Here is a 22,638-nt window from a genome sequence, read left to right as displayed (position 1 = left end):
TATTCAAGATATTCTGTCATCTAGAATCATGCGACATGGAAATTTTTAATATAAGAAATATGTTAAAAGATCGTAAATCCATTTAAAATATGATATGGCGGGCTATATTCAATAGTACTGGCATTCAATAACGTTTTAATGGTCAAAAATCATGAAACAAGGGTACTTTTGATATCAAAAAGTTGTCTAGAAATTCAAAACTGTTATTCGTCGCCAATTTGCATCCCAATATATCAGCTATTTTCACGACGGTTTAGCATTTAAAAGCATACATATTTAAATAGGAATATAATTCTAAGGAAACGAAGCTTGAATTGTGTCGTAAATTAAAAATTCAAAATGGCGGAATTATATTAAAAATTATGGCCTATTCATGATGATTTAACAACTAGCATGGTTACAGTATGGACCAATATTAATGATTGAAGGACGTTTTATATATTTTGTTGTAATGAGACGGACAATTTCGTGATCGGTTACAATGTCAATAATTTTTTTTTCTTTCGAATGTTTCCACAATTTTTTTAAAAATTTGATTGTTCTGCAGTAGATTTGTATACACACATCGACTGGTATCGCCGGAAATATTTATTCCTTAAAGAAACTTAGTTTCCAACGGCGGCCTATTAAATGAAAGTATTCTTGCTATTCGGTAGTTGATTGCTGTTCTCAATAAATTAAGTTTTTTTAGTAATTGAATAATTGAGTGGTAGTTTTCTCTTAACTCGAATGTTCGCGACCAAACCTTCTAGAGGACCTCCATAATGTGTCAAAACGATGTACAGTAACAGCAACAATGACCGAAATGTTTTACCAGTACTCAGTAAATAAGGACCTAATCGTTTCCCCCACTTGCGTCTTGCTTACCATATGTGAATAACACACACATACACGCAATTTCCTCTGTGCAAGGATATATGTATCAATTCGATGCGCCATACAGTAATAATAAGGATATATGTATACGTAATGTGACTATGTGCTCGAGATTATTCGAGAATCGCCTAACCAACACAACCAGACATGGATTCGATTTCATTGATACGACTATTGGCGATATTAATACAACAGGACTCTTTGAATGAATGTGAAGTTATTGATTTAATTAATTTAATGTATTTTATTGTTTTTGTTCACTGAAAGCCATTCGATGAAGAAAATAACAAAACAAATTTTTGTTTTCCTAATTAGTTGATTTCAACAGAAAAATGAATAACGTAACTAAATTTTCTCTTAATTTTGAGAGATTCTCAAATAATAGTTATTGAAAATTATTATTGATTTTGATTCAAGACGCACATCATACGAAATGACAGCAAGTAGCTAAGATGCACACCTTACTGAAATACATCAAGGTAGCGACAGCAACTATGTTCATACACGCTGGGCATAACGGTTAAGCACGTAGGTAGTTGTCTCAGCTTGGAAAGCTTGTTTTATCCTGGACGCAACTACCTGAACCAGTACACAAAAAAAACAGAAATTCAATTGACCTCATTTTGGTTTTACCTAGTTTTTCTTTAAAAAGATTTCAATAAAGGGATGATTTTTATTGACATTTTTTTCAATACATGTGCACTGAAAATTGAAAGTATTGTCGAAAATTGTCAAAATCATTCTATTTCGGATTTAGTCGATTATATAGTAACATTTCAATTAATAACCAATGTAATATGTAATATGATAATTATTCTTCATCGTTTGAGATTCCAAACTAGATGTGGAATAAGTATGAATTTCCAACAATCCTTAAATACCTTTGGCTATTTCGTCTCATTTAAGATTGCAGTTTATAAAAAGATAACATTATGAGAAACATAACTCTGTATTATATTTACGTGTGAATTACTGAAATACGGAATTTTTCAACAATTTAATTCCATACCTTTCATCCGTCGGTCGGTGAAACAAAACGTTTGAAATATCCTATGTTGTATTTTACGATGAAGCAGTTTAATTCAACAATGAGATTAGTTGAATTCTAGTCGTTTGTGTCTTGGCTGAAAAGGTAGTGTAACGGCATATGTAATTGTGTCTAGACTAAAACAAGCGTTAGAAGCTGAGACAAGCGTTTCAAGCTTTAGCTCATGTAGCTTTTCAAGTTTTGTGCTTTAGCTTTTTAAGTTTTGTGCTAGGATGAAACGTTCGTGTCCAGACTGAAACTGACAGCATCAAACCAACAACGTTGGATTATTGTTTTCAACAAAAATTTAGTTCGCCCAAATATTAACTAGACGAAACCAAAAACTCAACTAATTTTTTAGTTGAAATTGTGATGAATCGGTTTTCCGTGTTATTTCATTGACTTCACTGATTTCATTGTTTTCATTAATTTCAATTTAAACATTTCGACATTAACGTCAATTTATATGCTTTAGACAATTTCGCCGAATCAAATATATCTACATTTCTCGGTTTCATGCAATTTTTCGCCAAGGCGAGGTAGCGGTTTTTAGTTTGGTGTACGCCATCTTGGTTTTCAGCATTGAAACAAACATCAATTGTTGAACTATTAACAACTGCTCAGAATCAGCCATTTCGGTATTGCCCCATCGACTCTCAACAACTAATTGAACTCAATTCAGTTGTGTATTCGGCAGCACTGCATATATATATATATATATATATATATATATATATATATATATATATATATATATATATATATATATATATATATATATATATATATATATATATATATATATATATATATATATATATATTATATATATATATATATATATATATATATATATATATATATATATATATATATATATATATATATATATATATATATATATATATATATATATATATATATATATATATATATATATATATATATATATATATATATATATGTTTGGGTGTTTGGTTCATGGTTAAGAATCTCTCGAGAGATGATTGACTGTCATATTTGGAGAAATAAATTGTTCTACACATACAATGAAATCCCAACCGTTACTGAGTTATTGAACTTTTTGTGATAAAAACATAGTTGTCTTAAAATAGCTCTAACTCAAAAATATATTTTGTGCTTCAAATTTTTTAGATCCATTGGATAGGTGAGAAAATTTTCTACTGAAAAATGTCCTCAAATGTTTCAGCTAATGAGGTCAAGTAATCTTTTCACAGTAATTTATTTAAAATTTAACAATTTTGATCGATTTTTCGTTCACTTCGCGAAAATCTTAATAGTTCAATTGTTAGTCTTGAAAAGTTGTTTAATTTGTTCTTTGACATGATACGCTTATCTTGTCTTGTTTTCATGTGTTTGGGTTATTGAACTTGGATATTTTATCTCATATTCACTAATACTAGCTCTTATTGAAAAAGTATGGCACTTATTGTACCATTTCTTATTTTTATTCGAAAGCCAAGAAAACTTTGCAGAGAAAAATGTATTAATACCTTTCAGTTAAGTGAATTTAGTATTCTTTTAGAAGTTAATTAGTTTAAAGTTAGTGTTATTATTAGCAATTCCATTATTTTCTTAAAATAGTAAATAATAAACTTCAAAATTATTATCATGGAATTAACGCATCTCAGCAAGTTCTACAATTCTTCCTTTGACTCCATTCAATTATCTCTTTTTGTTTCGAAGCAAAATCATTTTTATCTTCTCGTTTCATATGCAAAAACAACGATTTCGAACCCACTGCATTTGTGATGAGGCCATCCTGTGATAACTATTAAATTACAGCGAAATGAAAAGCGATAGGGCTAAAGTGTCAAATGACAAGTTGTAGAGTATGTTAAGGGGCACCAAATGAACAATAGTGACGATAAATTTAGTTGATTAATAATTAGAATAATTACAAAAATCCCCAAAAACGCAAATTTTGAGTTATTTTACTAGTAAAGAGTCATGTAGTTCACTTAACTAAAAGATATCTGTACATACATCGAAAGGAAATTTTCTCAGATTTCCAATGAAGCCCTGATAATAGCGATATAAAGCATATTTTTTTTTAAATTAGAGTCTTTTAAGAACTTTCAAGTCAATTACAGGAAAAGTTTAGAAGTCATATTAGGAAGGAAACGAGAAGAGATAGGAATATTATGTTGAAGAACAAATTATGAATTGTCCTTAAACCCAACTTTTGGATATTAGATATTGCTATAATCATAATTCATTATTTTGAGAAAATTAACAAAAACCTCATCAAAAACACTAACTTTTAAGTACTTTACAACTAAAAGGTAATTAAAAATATTATCCGAAAGATATGAGGACATTATCCAATAGAAAATTTTCTCACCTTTCCAATGGCACTAAAAGTTTTAAAATACGAGCTATACTTTTTGAGTTAGAGGTGCTTTAAGATAAACTAGTTTTTCACACAAAAAGTTGAATAACTCTGCAACGGTTGATAATTGATGGTATGTGTAGAACGATTTTTTGCTCCCAATATGACAGTAAATCAGTAGGGGAACACGGGGAGACTTGACGAGGTTTTCAGCTAAAACTGCATAAATCTCTAAAAAAGCCTTCAATCCCCCAAAAATCATTCAGATATAATGCACAAAGTTATTGCGCGTCTTCATGATTTTTTGCAGAATTTTTAATTTAGTTTTTGAAAAGTTACAAAAGTTTTTCTGTGATCGTTTTCTCTGGTCAAGTCTCCCCATTGCGGGGAGACTTGACCAAGGCGTGGGGAGACTTGACCAAGAGAATTTTGAAAAATCATAACAAAAAATAATGACATAAAACATACTGTAATTATTTCTTTCCCTATTGTCGAGATCCTTAGGTAGCAGTAAAAAAATATAAAAGAGTTGCATTTGGTAAATTTAGATTTTTTTAAATGCATTTCTTTTTAAGTATTAACTGTACTGTTTGCATTGCATGTTCACACGTCACGAAATCAATCCTACTATTGCTAACTTTGCTTACGAATTTTAAAATATAAAGACTTATGTTTGGGGTGGGATTTTTTTTATGGCGTGATTAACATTAACAGTAGATACCAAAGCATAATAAATGTTAGGAATTTTGTATTTTTCTTCAGCTGATCGCCACTTGGTCAAGTCTCCCCATAAAATCTTGGTCAAGTCTCCCCAACATTAGTTATTGCGTTCAATTTCATGCGAATTCTAGTAATAACTATTCCAATGTTCCAGTTTATGTAAGATCATTTCACTGCTTCACAAGGATTAAGATGGTATATTAGTCCTTTAATAGTAATTAGTAGTCGAGTAGATATGTCCATACATAGTTTGATAAAAAATTACATCATTTAATGCAAATTTATTAACCACGTAATATTGTCTGCAAGGGAAGGATTTTTTACTCCAAACTTTCAAATTACCTTAAGGGATCGAAACAAGTATAAAAATATTTTTGAAAAAAAATTAAGAATCAAATGGAAGACGCCATAGCCGAAAATAGAATTTTGCGCTTGGTCAAGTCTCCCCATGTTCCCCTATATATATATATATATATATATATATATATATATATATATATATATATATATATATATATATATATATATATATATATATATATATATATATATATATATATATATATATTATATATATATATATATATATATATATATATATATATATATATATATATATATATATATATATATATATATATATATATATATATATATATATATATATATATATATATATATATATATATATATATATATATATATATATATATATATATATATATATATATATATATATATATATATATATATATATATATACCTAGAAAAAATAATGTAAATTTACGTCTCCTGACCCTGACATATACGAGCATCAAAAATAACTTAGTTTTATGTTTGATTTTAATTTTACATGACGTTTAATTTCGTAAATCATGTAATTTTACTCCACATACAGCGTTTGTTCTGAATGGTAGGAAGTGTAATTTTATGTCATTGCGCATTTAAAGTATACGTTTCATGTAAAATTAGATGGAACACGGTAATGTTCCGTCATTTCGTAAATTACAGTTTGTTGATTTGTGTCATGTTTGCAATTACGTCAACGATAAAATTCAGATTTTTTTGGTGTGTATATATATATATATATATATATATATATATATATATATATATATATATATATATATATATATATATATATATATATATATATATATATATATATATATATATATATATATATATATATATATATATATATATATATATATATATATATATATATATATATATATATGAAGGTACTTGCTGATTCAGAGTAATTTATGTTATGGTACGGTTTTTGTTAAAAATTATGTACATTCGTGATTCGTTGTTTGAGTTGACAGATGTCAAAAACTGTTAAAAGGGGATGTTATCAATACAATTGGAATCAACTAGTGAATAAAAATGGCTACCAGCATAAGTATTTTAATTTATCGAAAAGCCAGTGGACATTGAAAGTGTCCCTGAACTGATTTTGAGACACGAACATACTTGAAATTACAAGTCGTAGGCTAAAGTGCCTATTTTCACCATACTAAGCAGGGTGCCTCACTAATTCATTAATTTCTTCGCCTACAGTAAATGGAATGTGAAAAAATTGACATTAACACATTTGCTTTGTTGTTAAGAACCTATATAGTAACACAAATGCGCTGTAAGCAGTAAAATTCTCGTGTTTGAGCACAACAAAAACTCCAATCGAGTGCCCCTATTGTTGCGCTACCATTTGACTCAATGCGTTGAACAAAGATTGCAGACACTGCTCTAGCCAACGGCTTCAAATGGGTAGGGGAGACTGAGGAGACTTGATCCCCTTTTTTATTTTTCAGTCCAACTCCGTGGAATGATAAAAAACTAGGTATTTTTTTGTTATTTTATATTGTTTCTAGGGATGACTAATAATCATAAAAAAAATTACATGGAAATATTATACTGGACATGAGCTATGAGCATTTCTGGAAAACAACAAAAAAATGGAAAATTCTTAGATTAGTGGAGACTCGATCCCTAATTTGGGGACACTTGATTCTTTTATGAAAACGTGTTTAAAAGAGCATGTAGGGTAATAAGCCTATTTTTGCCCTGTTTCTACTATCATCCTACCCATCTGAAGCCTTTGGTTAGAGCAGCATCTGCCATCTTTGCTCAACGCATTGACTCAAATGGTATTGCGATAATGGGAGTACTCGATTAGAGATTTTGCTGCGCTCAAACAGAAGATTTTCACCATTCTCAACACAATTTTGTTATTATATTGGCTCTTAATAAGAGGCGAATGACCTTAACGTTAAAACCTCTATAATCGAAATAAAAAATGGACCTTAATAACAAATCAAAGAAGCTGAAATAATAAAATTATTGTAGTAATAATGTGGTACCCTTCTTAATAGGGCAAAAACGGGTACATTACCCCATTCAATTTTATAAATGGATTGTAGTATTGATTAAATTGTTATGATTAGATATTGTTATTTTTGTTACTACATATTACGCATCTCTCACCTGATTTTTTTACGAATTCCCCAAATCTCCGTGCAATTATTTGAAAGCTGCCTTTATTATGGTGGAGGAACGTCAAATGGGGGATGAATGGTTGCTACGTATACTGTAGTAAACAATTACAGTTATGTTTCTTTACGATGAAGCGTTCATTTTTGACATTTTTTATGACAACAATGACTTCAATTGTTCTGGTGTGAATTTGGTTATTTTCAGTGGCGTGTATGAAGTATGGCGAAGGGGATCAAATCTCCACGAATTTGAAGGGATCAAGTGAACCCATAGCATCTATTTCAGCAAACTTTAGTAAAAATATAATTGAACAAAAGAATCAGCTCAATCATAACGTATTCATATAATTGACATTCTCCTGTAATTCTGTATGCAAAAGTAGAGTATGTAGTAGGAGATTTTATCAATTTTATAAAAGTTTGAAAATTTGAAAAATAAATCTTCAGTTCTTCTGAGACTTTTTTTTTAAATCGGTAAAAATTCGGTTACATAAAAGTCCAATTTCTTTTTTCTGTGTTAATGTAATTTATGTTTACGCAACTTTATAGTATATTCGATTAATGTATTCTGATCGCCTTTGAGTTACAATGATGGGATCAAGTCTCCCCGGGGATCAAGTCTTCTCAGTCTCCCCTATGGTGACAATAGAAACATGACAAAAATAGGCTTATCACCCTATTTTTCGCAAATAAATATGCTTTTAGTCACATTAATTACAAAAAAAATGTATATTGGGGTTTTCAGTACAACTCAGTATCAGTTGTAGTTACACTGTAATATGTATGACATAAATGCAGTGAGATCAACTCTGTGCGCAATGCATAAACTGTGATTGTACTTCTCGCCAATTTACGTGTAAAATACGGAGCACTCAAACGAAACGTCTATTGAATTGTCCAATGCCTATACTAATTCTGGAATTGATGCTTCAATTGAAGCGCTCTCAGCATAAGGCAAATTTGAGCAATTGAAACCATCGCTATAAGTTAAAAGCACCCTTTTACTGAGATGCAAGTATAGTTCGATAGATTAGAGGTCTTTGGGCGCCTTTTTTCCCGCATCTAATCTGTGGATATTTTTGGAATTTGATCCGTTATTTTTCATAAAAGTGCATTCCAATACAATGAATCTGCATTTTCAAAAATATCAACCCAAAACAGGTGCACGGTGTTCCTAAAACCGTTATTAACAAAGAAAAATGACCATAAATTTGTCATACGGCATTCGAAAGATACAGTATCCAAGCATCTTCTCAGTGAATTTCAAAATGATCCATCGAGGGATTTGAGAGAAATTGCAATTTGAAGTTTTATGACACGTTTCATAAGGCTTCCAGCGACCACCCACGGGTTTGGTCCTATCTCTATAAACAAAAAATATTTGTCTACTTATTTAGTACATGGCATTCGAAAGATATAGTAATCAAGTATATCCCCTGCAAGTTTGAAAATATTTCATTGACGGAATCAAAATTTATAATGGTTTGGATGTGGTATGCGGTCGTAGATGGGTTTTCTACTAGACTTCAAGCGTGAATCCATGTTTGTCCATCGACTATTTAGATCGTTTATACGTGTCGCGGTTTTTAAAGGAAAACCTTACTATTTAATTATATAAATATAATGTACAAAAGGCGTTATTTATAGGGTGCACTGAAAAGATATGAAAATAGGGTTGTCTACCAAACGTTAAATATAATGTGTAAATTAAAAAAAATGGATAAAATTCGGAATGTTTACTTCAAAAGGCCATATCTCAATGGTTTGTTGACCGATTCTAATTATTTTTTCATTAGGGTAGCGGGGTCTATGTTCGTGATTTCATGATATTTGTCGCGATTTTCGTAATTTCTATTCTCGTTATCGTGAGATTTCAGTCATAAGTAAAGTGATTCATGCTCATAATTTCAGGATCATGGTCACGATTTTGAATATTTTATTAACGAGTAATGTGATTTATGTCCATGACTGCAGGAACTTTGTCATGGTTTTCATAATTTCTATTCATGTTGTCGTAATATTTTAGTCACGAGTAGGGATTCATTTTTATTTATTTTCATGATTTCAGGATCTTAGTGGCAATTTTTGATATTTTTGTTACGAGTTGTGTGATTTATGATTATAATTTCAGGACCTTAGTCACGATTTTTGTAAGATCTGTTTATCTTATCGTGATATTTTATTCTAGAACTTACTTTCAAATTTGACACGTGGAGTAATGTGACATGATATCAGCAGTTTCATCGTGGTATTCGTAATTTCTTTTCGCCTTGTCGCGATCTGTTATTTTTTGGTTACTATCGTTTATTTACTCGTTGTAACGTGATAAGGTGAACTGGATCATAAAAGTGTGACTGGTTCTCGGTATCTTGTTCTGTAAACTGTATCACGAACACGATTTGTGGCGCTCAGCGCAGTTTTCGTTTTCTTTCCATACATCACACTGAACCGTATCAAATGAATAACGATTTTCGAGGTCCTATTTTCTGTATCTACAGCTTGTATCTATTCTTGGTCGCTAGCAGCTAGATATTTCATGAAAAGTGCACGGAACAAGAATGATTCCACGACTAATACTCCAAATTTTGTGAAATTAGTTCACGTAAAAATTTCATTTTACTAGAAAACATGAACTAATTCACGAATACATGAGTAATATGTAATGAACTTGGGAACTATTTCACGAGCTGCAATATCGGATATGGATCGTGAGCAATATATTAGGTTTTACACCAACCGACATAAGCCCACAAAATGAGCCGGATGAACTTCGTTTGACAATTCTCGGTGGTTTGTTTACATGGAAGTTACGTGAGTTCGAATGTAACAGATGAGCACCCGTTGCACTCGCACTCATGCAACTGACAAAGTAAACAAACCACCGAGAATTGTCAAACATGAACTTCATTCATCATGAGTTCATTCGTATCATCATCTTGCAGAACTCAATTAGGAATCATGAACTTGTTTACGATTACATGAATAATATTTGATGGATTTGTGAACTTTTTCACAAGCACGAATGGTAATTTGTGACTATTATACTAGATAAAATGAAATAGTTCACGACATGAATAACATTTTATAATTTTGTGATTTATTTCACGGGTACGCATGGTCAGTCGTGACTATTATACCAGTAATCATGAACGAGTTCTCGAATACATGAATAATATTTCATGATACAGTAATGTTTCGATTATATCACGGTTGCTATATTCAAAACAAAACAAAAGATTACATTCAAGCATTAATCCATGCATTTCTATAAACAAAAAGTAATAAAAAGTTAAAGTTAGCCAAAAATAATAAATCATAGTAGGGTAATGAGCCTGTTGGGGCGACTCACCAGAAATTTTCCGGTTCCTTGCTCGAAGGATTTGCTTCCGTCCGCAGAAGGACGGCCCAGAACGATCGTCGATGAGCAGGGAAGCTTTCCTCGAAATATACGGCGCACAAATCACTTGTCTTTAGCCGTGTCCGTATGGACGTCACTGCACTAACCCTTTTTGGACAGGGTTTTCTGTCCCACACACAAGCCTTTCTTCGCTAGGGAACTAGCATTTTTTTTTACTGCACTCGCGGTGTAAAACGAAGGAATCTTCACAATTTTATTCTGCTATTAAATTATTCACTCGCGACGGCTGACTTAACGGGATACGTAGTGTCTGTCTCGACCGGGGTATTATTCACAACCTTATCAAATCGCGGCAAAAGGCAACACGCCCTGACTGTCTCGATCGGGGTAATTTTGTCAACTGCCTTTGTCAGCTGGGTTGTACAGCTGATGATTGTTTTGTACCTACGGACCAGTGTATCACGATCGCTGGTTTTGTACTGGTATTGTACGGTCACTGTTTGGTGCGATCTGCAATAATATCACTTTCTGCTGCATTGCGGGATTGTGTATCACTCAGTAGGGTGGCGCACCCTTTTGTATAGCAGTTCATGGTGGTAGATTTGGCTTAGCATTAATTGTTGGTGAAGTTCATAGAATTCAATTTAGTTTATTATTTTTAGGTATTTAGGTTTAATTAATTAGATTTGGTTCAACTTAAATTTAGATTTATATAGTTTAATTAACTTATAAGCATTCCAGCCACCTTGAAGTGGCTTGGCTACTTCAACACTCGTCACATTTTTCTTCTACTTCTTCTTCTATTCATCGTCTGAACTGGGATCTGACGGTGTGGACTGCGTTTCCGGTGTCGGAAGCAAGGCCAGTTTGACGACTGCGCGGACAACTGAATCGGACGTGGCTGTTTTCAGAGTGACGACGCGAACGACTCCATCCTTGTTCGGGTGCACCTGGGTGATTTTTCCAAGTGGCCATTGGGTTGGCGGCAGACATTCGTCCTTGATCACCACAACTCGTCCGGGTTCAATGGTGACTGTGGGGTGCTGCTTCGTGGCTCGTGACTGCAGCTGCTGAAGGTACTCGGGATACCACCTTGCCCAAATCCTTTGGACACGCTTCTGGGTGAGCTGCCAATGCGACAGTCGATTGTCCGGTACATCGCACAGCGACGGTTCTGGAACGGCTAGTAGGCTGGTTCCTACCAGGAAATGGCCTGGGGTCAGAGCTTCCAGGTCTGACGGATCGGACGGTATGGCAGTGAGAGGTCTGGTGTTTAGACACATCTCGATCTGGGCGAGTATGGTTATCATGTCCTCGTAGCTGACATTCACACTGCCGATCTCACGAAGCAGATGGTGCTTAGCTGACTTGACGGCTGCTTCCCACAGACCGCCGAAGTGCGGAGCGCGAGGTGGAATGAATCGCCACATGATCTCATTCTCGGAACACCATTCGAGGATCTGCTTTCGTCCACCCTGATCGGACTTTAGCATGTGGTGGATTCGGTTGAGTGCATTGGACGCTCCCTTGAATGCGGTGCCGTTGTCGCTATGGATCTCCCTCATTCTTCTTCTGCGGGCGACGAAACGGCGGAGGGCAGCCAGAAAGGCTGGCTGGATAGGTCAGAGACCAGTTCGATGTGGACAGCGCGGGTGGAGAAACACACGAAGATCGCGATGTATGCCTTCGTAGGTGCACGGTTGCGTATCAGCGATTTAATGTAGACAGGTCCACAATAGTCTACACCGCATACGGAGAACGGTCTGGTTGGCGAGACTCGCGAGGACGGCAGGTCTGCTACGGTTTGCTGGATCAAACGGGGCTTGCTGCGAAAACACGTGTGGCACTGATGGTACGTGCGGCGAACGAGGTCGCGTCCTCCAATCACCCAGTACTTCTGACGCAGTGTAGTTAGCGTCAGTTGTGGTCCTGCATGTAGCAGATTGCTGTGGTTTTACTCGGTCAACAACACGGACAGCGGATGCTTCGCAAGCAGCATTATCGGGTGCTTCATTTCTTCCGAAACTACGGCGTATTTGAGTCTCCCACCGACTCGAATAACGCCATCTTTATACATCGTCGGTTTCAACCACTTTAACCATGCGGGAAGGGGTTCACGTCTGGTTATTTTAGAGAGCTCCTTGGAGAACATCTCCCGTTGGGCTACGCGACACAAGGCTAAATCACCCTCGCGTGGATCGGCCGTTGAAAGCGAGTCAAACGGCTCTGGCTTGGTTTTCTGCACGGCAGCTCGTAGAGAGCGGAAATATCGCATCCAATACGCGATGGAACGTCGTAGCTTTGTAAAGCTGGAGTAGCGACTGAACAGTCGAGCGGAAAACGATGGTTCGGCTACCGTTACAGACATCACGGCGACATTGCTTTTGCTCTCTGGCATTGTGGATAAATCGAACGCTGGCAGCACAGTGCGTGGCCAATGGTGTGGCAAAACCCCTAACCATTGCGGTCCTATCCACCAAAACTCGAGGTTCACGATATCGGTTGGATTGACACCTCGTGATATAAGGTCTGCTGGGTTGGATTCTCCGGGAACGTGCTGCCAGGAACAAGATGCGGTAGAGGATTGGACTGTGGACACTCGGTTTGCCACGAACGTTTTCCAGCGCGACGGGCACGATTGTAGCCAGTAGAGGACTATCGTCGAAGAACACTTCGCACGATGTCTTAAGGGACTTCATCACCTTCTCATATAGGCTAACCGACAACACAGCGGCACACAACTCTAGGCGCGCAATCGATTGGCAGGTGGCTAACGGTGCGACCTTGGATTTTGACGTTAGCAGCTGAACACGAATCCCTGCAGCTGACTCAGAACGGACGTAGCAGCATGCACCATATGCCTTCTCTGAAGCATCGGAGAAAAAGTGGAGCTGGATGGTTTCGGTCTTGATCTGCGACACGAATCTGGGAATGCGGATTTTGGAGATTGCATCTAGCGTACCATGGAACTCCTTCCATTCGCCTTGTAGACGCGGAGGCAGCGGACGATCCCACTCGTATGAATCTCCTGCGTCGGTCTTCAATGCCCACAGGCGCTGCATGAACAGCTTCGCTACGGTGATTGTCGGGCCAACTAGCCCTAGTGGGTCGAAGATCTGCGCAATGTAGGACATGACCTTCCTTTTGGTCACGACGGGTGCTGGTAACGGCAACTGGACCTTGAAGCGCATCTTATCGGACTTCGGCTCCCAAACGAGTCCTAAGGTGGATATGGATTGTTCGTCCTGGAGATCATGCAGTGGTAGTAGAGCGAGATCTTCTTGCGGGACTTGCGCAAGGACTTCGGAGGAATTGGATGCCCACTTCTTTAACGGAAGGCCAGCTGACGTAAGCATGGCGGAAACTTCTTGGCGAAGGCGGATTGCGGATTGGACATCGTCAGCTCCCGATAAAAAGTCATCGACTTAAAAATCCTGCTTCACAGCATCTACGGAGGCGGGGTACTTGTCGCCTTCGTCCTGTGCAACTTGTAGGAGGGTGTGAGTTGCCAGGAATGGCGCGGATGCAAAACCGTACGTAACGGTTTGGAGCTCGTACGATATGAGCGGATCGTCGCGGTTGGAACGCCAGAGAATGCGTTGAAGCGGTCGGTCCTCGGGATGCAGCTGAATCTGTCGGTACATCTTCTCGATGTCGGCTACGATGGCGATCGGGTGTGTGCGGAACCTCATGACGATAGACAACAGGTCCTCCTGGACGACAGGACCAACGAGCTGCTTATCGTTGACGGAAAATCCTGACGATGTTTTACACGACGCGTCGAAAACAACTCGGACCTTCGTGGTTGTGCTGGATTCCTTGAACACAGGATGGTGCGGGAGGTAGCAGTGCGGGTTCACATCGTCTACTGGATCGACGAGCTTCTTCATGTGCGCCATTCGTTCGTATTCGTCCATGAACTTGCAGTATGCATCCTTGGTGGGTGGATCCCGCTCTAGTCGCTTCTCAAGGCTCAGAAACCGACGTTCGGCGATGGCTCTGGATTCGCCGAGATTGACTAGCGGATCACGGGTGAGTGGCAAACGAACGAGATAACGACCGGACGAATCGCGAGTGGTGGTAGTAGCGTAAAGTTCTTCACACTGTTTTTCTTCTACGGAATACACAGAACACGGCTCAACAGCTTCTAGCTCCCAGAACTTCTGCAACGCTTGTTCTAAGCTTCGATCGACAGTGGTTAGATGGCAGATGCGGGGAATGGTGGGATGATTGATGGATATCTTCCCGGAAACAGTCCATCCGAACACCGTCTCTATTAGCAACGATAGTCCCTCTCCCAGGGAACGCTTGCTGCCAGGATGCAGCTCATGATACGCTTCACCACCGACAACCATGTCAATGTCGGATGGGATATGGAATCTGGGGTCTGCCAACGACAACTTGGGAAGATTCCACGCGGAAATGTCGATCGGAACGGTCGGAAGGTTGACCGTCGGTCTCTTGAGGATCAGGAACTCAAGCTTGGTGAAGTACGGTGTCGACTTCGTCTCGATCATAGCAGTTAATTGGCACTTAATCTGCTTGGTGGATTCTCCTATACCAGCTACTGCGATATCCACCTTGGTGCGATGAAGGTTCAGGGAATTTGCAAGCTTCTTGGTGATGAAGTTACACATGGATCCGGAATCTAGAATTGCGCGTGCGGGGATCTTCTTGCCATTCTGACCTACGACGAAGAGGGAAACAGTTTCCAGTAAAACTGTACTATGCTGAGCCTGAACCGATAAGCTTACTTGGCTGTTCGATTTCGCCGAGCTTGAAGGGTCAGCGTGGGCGGACGTCGAGGGAATCGGCTGACTTTCCTCGTTAACAGGAGTCGATAGCATCTTCGACGATTCTGACTCGTGCAGCAGGGAGTGGTGTTTTGGAGGTACAGTTCCGGGCTTGGTGTCCAGTACGGAAGCAATTCCAGCATAAGCGCTTTTGGGAAACCAGCTCACGGCGCTGGCGGACGGACACCTCGGAAAATGCAGGGCATTGGAAGAGGAAATGCTTCTCTGGACAAGCGAGGCACGAGGGAGCACTGTAGTTCGGTTCAACGGTAGCTGCCTTGTACGCCACCTTGAACGGCTTCGGGGTTGGAATCGGACCGGCCACCTTGGCTATAACCGGTTGTTGGGACCGATACTGTAGGTCAGTTACGACAGACGTCAGCATTCGGGCACGCTGGTAGAGGAACTCGATCAGCATATCATAGGTAACGTCGTCGTTATTGCTGGTTTTTTCCTCCCAAGCACGTAGCGTAGTTGGATCCAACTTGTAGGAAAGGAGGTTGACCAATGGGGTGTCCCAATAATGGACTGGCTCGCCTAACTTTGCCAAAGCCCGCACATGCCAGTGAAAATCGTCAGCCAATCCTTGGATTTCTGGAGGGTTCTCTCGCTTGACCGGTGGGAGGTCGTACAGAGCACGGAAGAGCTGACGCTTCAGGAACCGCTTGTTGTCGTACCGCTTTAACAATGCTTCCCAAGTCGATGCGTAGTTGTCCGCTTCAATGTCTACGGACTCGAATGGTTTTCGGGCTTCTCCCTCCAGCGACTGCAGCAAGTACTGCAGCTTCGCAACCGTCGGAATATCTGCATTGCTGTGGATCATCGACGTATACGTGTCACGGAATGCGAGCCAACGCGAAAAATCACCGTTAAACTTGGGAAGATCCATCTTGGGTAATCGTAGATGGAACGAGGACGAAGCATGAACAGGTGCCGCCATTGTGCTGTTCAGCATGGTTGGGTTGAGGTCCGTAGCACGATTGGACAGCAGAAATCCTTTCACTGTACAATAACGCGTCTCGAAATCTATTCTCTCTTCCAGATGGGTATCCAACATCTCCGGCTTATCGTACAACTCGATCTGTCCTTGTACCTCCAGGAACTCCTTGTAGATCCGGTCCAATGAATCGAGGCGAATTGGAATTTGGCAGGCATCCCGATCGCAATCGAAATTCTCCGCAAACTTCTCCACTGCCTTCTGCACTACAAGGATCCCTTTCCGCTGGATCACGTACTCTGACAGCTTCTTTTCGGTCTTATTGTACCACTACACTGATCTTCACTACCACCACTTTAAATATCGGAAACGGGAAAAACGGTACCAATCGAAAATTCGGACTCCTTCCCGGCGCGGGTACCGTTCCTACACGACACGGAATCGAAAATGGCACAATTCGAACGAAAAAAAATCCTTCCCGTTGCGATATGCCACTTTTACGCGGAACGACCGAGAATGGTACGCAAATCGAATGAAATTATCCTTCCCGACGCGAGCGTACCAATCTACGCGAATTTGCCACTCACCACCACCTTAGCAAAAACATGCAAATTTTTTCGCAAACAGAAAATTATCAAAAAATTCTGTTCCGAGTAGGCGCAAATCAGCTGCGATTACAAAACTTCGCAATGAACTGCAGCGATAGCGTCCAAAATGGCCTTAACGGTAGGCACCTTCAGGGGACTGGGACGAGCAATGTCTTTGCCGTAGCGTCGCGTCAGCAGCAATTTGCAATGGTGTACTCACCGCACCGATCCTTTCTGGTTGGGGTTTCCTCCGATCCGGCTCGAAGGACCAAATGTTGGGGCGACTCACCAGAAATTTTCCGGTTCCTTGCTCGAAGGATTTGCTTCCGTCCGCAGAAGGACGGCCCAGAACGATCGTCGATGAGCAGGGAAGCTTTCCTCGAAATATACGGCGCACAAATCACTTGTCTTTAGCCGTGTCCGTATGGACGTCACTGTACTAACCCTTTTTGGACAGGGTTTTCTGTCCCACACACAAGCCTTTCTTCGCTAGAGAACTAGCAATTTTTTTACTGCACTCGCGGTGTAAAACGAAGGAATCTTCACAATTTTATTCTGCTATTAAATTATTCACTCGCGACGGCTGACTTAACGGGATACGCAGTGTCTGTCTCGACCGGGGTATTATTCACAACCTTATCAAATCGCGGCAAAAGGCAACACGCCCTGACTGTCTCGATCGGGGTAATTTTGTCAACTGCCTTTGTCAGCTGGGTTGTACAGCTGATGATTGTTTTGTACCTACGGACCAGTGTATCACGATCGTTGGTTTTGTACTGGTATTGTACGGTCACTGTTTGGTGCGATCTGCAATAATATCACTTTCTGCTGCATTGCGGGATTGTGTATCGCTCAGTAGGGTGGCGCACCCTTTTGTATAGCAGTTCATGGTGGTAGATTTGGCTTAGCATTAATTGTTGGTGAAGTTCATAGAATTCAATTTAGTTTATTATTTTTAGGTATTTAGGTTTAATTAATTAGATTTGGTTCAACTTAAATTTAGATTTATATAGTTTAATTAACTAATAAACAGAGCCTATTTTTGACATGTTTCTATTATCATACTACCCATTTGATGCCATCATTGTTCAACGCATTGGATCAAATGGTATGGCATCAGCGGATAATTTTTTCCCACACAGCTTCACTTCACGTATCCCGTACCGTTTCTTAAAATTGTTGAACCACCCAAAACTAAACTTGAAGCAATCTGGCACGTTAAGATTTTGGGAAAATATCTTGATTATTAAAATCAGTGTATTCGAAGGGACTACGATTCAGTTTTCGTTGTTTCAACATCCATGTAAATAGTCCCATATCCAATCGCTGATGTTGTCCTTCCAAAAGAAAAGTATCCACATCCATTCAAGAGAAAATGCATATCTCGGAATACCCACCATATCACCACTATTTTGTTTTGCCCATTATTTTGTTAAATTTTCCTGCAGATAACTAACAATTAAGCGAATGAAAAATAAGTCGTTTTTTTACCCACTACACCAGACACCCTCTTAAGAGCATGTTCAGGAGTGTTTCAGTTCTAGATTCATCATTTTGACAGTTCTATAATATAAAATTGAAAATTTTGACACTATAACTTGCTCTCCCCAGCAGCAGTTTTAGCACATGTTCTATTCAATTTAAAATTCATGTCTCGCCATGCCTTCAGCGTTACTACATTCAAATTTATTTTCCCCAGCCTATCGGGTCTAAGGGCATGTTCAGGAGTGTTTTATTTTGTATAGGAGTTTCAAAGTGGAATTGGAACTGAAACATTCACATCCCCAGCAGAGCGTTTTGTTTTATAATTTCGAACAGTTTAGTTTTAAAATTTAAAACTGTTATACGATGCCGTTCTATTCGTTGCTGGTTTTAAAACACGTTTAGAACTGTGTTTTAAATACATGCAAAACTTTCAGCACAGACACTTAGACCCCATAGACTGGGGAAAAATAAATTTGAATGTAGTAACGCTGAAGGCATGGCGAGGCTTGAATTTTAAACTGAATAGAACATCCGCTAAAACTCCTGCTGGGGAAAGCAAGTTCTAGTTTTAAAATTTTCAGTTTTATTTTATGGAACTGTCAAAATTATGAATCTACAACTGAAACACTCCTGAACATGCTCTAAGTGTCTGTGCTGAAAATTTTGCAATTCTAAACGTGTTTTAAAATCAGCAACAAATAGAACGGCGTCGTATAACACTTTTAAATTTTAAAACAAAACTGTTCGAAATTATAAAACAAAACGCTCTGCTGGGGATGTGAATGTTTCAGTTCCAGTTCTACTTTGAAACTCCTATACAAAATAAAACGCTCCTGAACATGCCCTAGGGCACGGCAATTAAGTTACGAAGAATTTAAAACAAAAATTGGAATCAGCCGAAAGATATTTCGGCAATCCTAGTCATTACAACAACGCTTAAAGTTTTGCACCACGCCCTCCGTCCAAGATGAACAGCGATATAACATTGCTTCTGCTGCTTGGACATCTAAGAAAATTTCAGATACATTCTTAAGAATCTATTCGTTAAGATAAAAGAATGAAAAAATAACTAAACTTTTGATCGACCTCATCATGCATAAACCCTTAACGAAATAGTCCGAAACCCAATAATAGGCTCATTACCCTACATGTAAATAAGCAAATCAATTGTAAAAATATCTTAAAAGTGACAGGACATAATATGTAGCTTAATTGGATCACAACGTAGTGTGCCTTGTCTGTTTTTCAAAAAGCGTGATATAATCGAGACAAAACCGTGATATAATCGAGAGTGATATAAACGAGTATTGATATAAACGCATAGTGATATAATCGAAACATTACTGTATTGTGAACTATTTCAGGAGCACGAATGGTAAGTCTTGACTAATATATTAGGCATCACGATTTAGTTCACGAGGATTGAATGGATTCATGAATAAAATTCCGAGTTTCGTCAAATAGATCACGAGAAAATATCCACAATGTTTTGATTTTGTGAACTTATGCTTAAATCTATGAAAAACATCATGAGTCAACTGAGTTTAATGATCATAAAGTTGTGAACGTACAGAAAATCGATTTGGTAATGACAAGGAAATCGTGACTGAATTTCACAAAACAAAAACAAATATTTCCACTATTTCCATTATGAGGGCGTCACTAAAGTGAAATTGAACATTATTATAAAATACATTATTATTGTTCATAGTCCTGTTTTCGTAGCGTAAAAACGTGAATATCACAGAATTCATGGTACTTTAATCACGATTTTAGGAACAATGTTTATACGGTTTAACGGTGGCGCCGGATGGACGAGGATAGCAAGATACAGGAGGTTGTTTAGTCGGTAGGATTAACTACTTCAAACCAATCAGACACTACCGCTAACCAATGCCATTCCTTCTCGATAATAGACATTTACCCAATTTGTTGAGCTGAGTCGATTGGTACACAATACTCGGCCTTTCAGGTCTCATAAAAAATCGTCAAAGTTTACCCTTTCTTTTATAAGAAACGTATAAAAATCAAAACCCTCCCCATGAGCATTTTATGCGAACGGGCCTGTAACAAATATTTCGGATTAGTTGAAGATCTTATGACACATCTTGGAAATGGATTTGAAAAATTAGGATAGTTCTGAGTCATGACGGTTGCCACGAGCACGATTGGAGAGAGATCAGGAGTGGGGAGGGGTAACAAGTGAGGAATGGTAAATGATGGTTAGTGCTGTGACATTATTTTTGTATATAGGGCGAAATTATGATTCCTTGCATCTTTATTATACATAATGCAACTGATAATTCTTATGCTATTATTAGTATAACATAAATCTTGCAAAAGAAGATAAACTTGCACTAGAATTTTGTTATTCAAAAGCACAGTTGCTCTCGGTGAAGCTACGGGTATAATATGCATATGAATTATGTTAGAAATCTATTTTCTCGCTACTAGGTGGATTACTTGGTGATCTGTGCATTCATATACCATCCAACGTCTATCTCACGACTAGACGCAATGCTTAATCCAACGGATAAATACAACAACTCTGGACAAATGTCCGCTTTGAAGTGAATTTACACATTGTTTGCCTTTGAAGTAAACTTGTGTATTAATTTTTGAGAAATAGTTATTTAATTATTAAGTAAATTCACAAAATGTTTTCGAAATCGAATCCCTTGAATCACGCAAATGTGTTTTGATACCCTGATAATTAAAATCGGCTTAGTTTTTAAACACCGATAAAGCAATCTGGAATCAGAATATATTGGCTCAAATGGCACGTTCCCCGTACATAGTCGGGGATTTGTGCCTTGCCGTGTGTTTTCATCATTTCCTGAGCGGAAGGAAAGGACAAGGAGGTGTGGGGAAGTAAAATTGGAAGGGTGGGAAAAATAACAGCACAAAACAAAAATAAACAACAGGTAAGTTAAACTCACAAGTAGTTCAACTTGCCTGCGAATAAACCTAAAGCTCTTTACCACATTGGATAAGAAACTTTAGTATGTCTCTGAGTTTCAGTCGACCAAACATGGTTTCGTCTATATAAGGACGGCTGAAGACTCGAAATCGCAATTGCGCTACCGCTGGACAGTTGCATATCAGATGATATGAGGTTCCGTAGTCGGATTCACAAAGATCACATGAAAAAGATTCAGCGCGCTGAATAGTTGCCATGTGATAATTGAGTTTGCAGTGGCCGGTTAAAGCCCTGGTCAGCATGCCGCAGTGGAGCTTCGAAAAATGTAAGAGATTTTTCGAAACCACTGGGCATGGTTGTTCTAGAAACGCCTTTGTTTAGTGACACGCTTGTAGATTTCTCCAATAATTGCGGTGCTCGGACGAAGCCCAGGACCGTATTTTTTCCCTTATCCAACTTGTCGAAATTGGCAGCGCGGGCTCAGGACCAACGAAGTCAATCACTGAACCTGCCCTGGCCAATTCGTCAGCCCATTCTTTTCCATACCGCAATGTCCGGGCACCCAGACAAGGTAGATAGTGTTGACAATGCTTAGTTCTTCGATTTGGGTTCGGCACGCGATCACTAGCTTGGACCGGGATTTGTCTGAGCTAAGGGCCTTGATTGCAGCCTGACTATCGGAGCAGAAGTTCATAGCTCTGCCGGACAAACTCAGTTGAAGGGCCGATTGCACCCCGCACATAATCGCAAAGATTTCTGCTTGGAATACAGTACAGTATTCCAAGTGAGTGAGATTGTTCCAATCTCATTTCACGACAGTAGACACCAGCACCAGCACGTACCTCCACCAGAGAACCGTCAGTGTAACAAACCACTTGCGTTTGTTGTTGTTTTTCCATAAAGCCAGACAACCACTCCTCTCGAGAGGGAATCTTAACATGGAATGTCCTGTAAGGAAAACTACAAGTGAGTGTAATATCGCTGGGAGCAACAATATCTTCACCCCATGTAACCATTTGTGACCACAATCGTGTATGACTGGTAGCAAGATCAACATGATTACTGTTCCAAAGCCCAGTAGCCT

General features: G+C 38.4%; 2 protein-coding genes across 2 annotated transcripts in view; both read right to left on the bottom strand.

Moving 5' to 3' along the window:
- Positions 1-12,393: 12,393 nt before the first annotated feature.
- Positions 12,394-14,188, bottom strand: LOC131696411 (uncharacterized). The gene is made up of 3 exons (XM_058984954.1): positions 13,448-14,188; positions 12,882-13,389; positions 12,394-12,761 (listed from the first exon to the last, which is right to left on the bottom strand). The coding sequence occupies exons 1-3, from the start codon at positions 14,186-14,188 to the stop codon at positions 12,394-12,396; spliced, it is 1,617 nt and encodes a 538-aa protein (XP_058840937.1).
- A 69-nt stretch (positions 14,189-14,257) lies between these two features.
- The window catches only part of LOC131696410 (uncharacterized), a 26,784-nt gene continuing 18,403 nt past the window's right edge, over positions 14,258-22,638 (bottom strand). Inside the window, exons 2-3 of the mRNA XM_058984953.1 lie at positions 15,794-16,828; positions 14,258-15,690 (exon numbers count right to left, since the gene is read on the bottom strand). Of these exons, the coding sequence (XP_058840936.1) occupies positions 14,258-15,690; positions 15,794-16,828 (2,468 nt within the window). The remainder of the gene's footprint in view (positions 15,691-15,793; positions 16,829-22,638) is intronic.

This window comes from Topomyia yanbarensis, chromosome 1, assembly GCF_030247195.1.
Source record: "Topomyia yanbarensis strain Yona2022 chromosome 1, ASM3024719v1, whole genome shotgun sequence".
NCBI classification, from domain to species: Eukaryota; Metazoa; Arthropoda; class Insecta; order Diptera; family Culicidae; genus Topomyia; species Topomyia yanbarensis.
The sequence above is the reverse complement of the archived record's forward strand: the minus strand, read 5'-3'. Positions and strand labels throughout refer to the sequence as shown.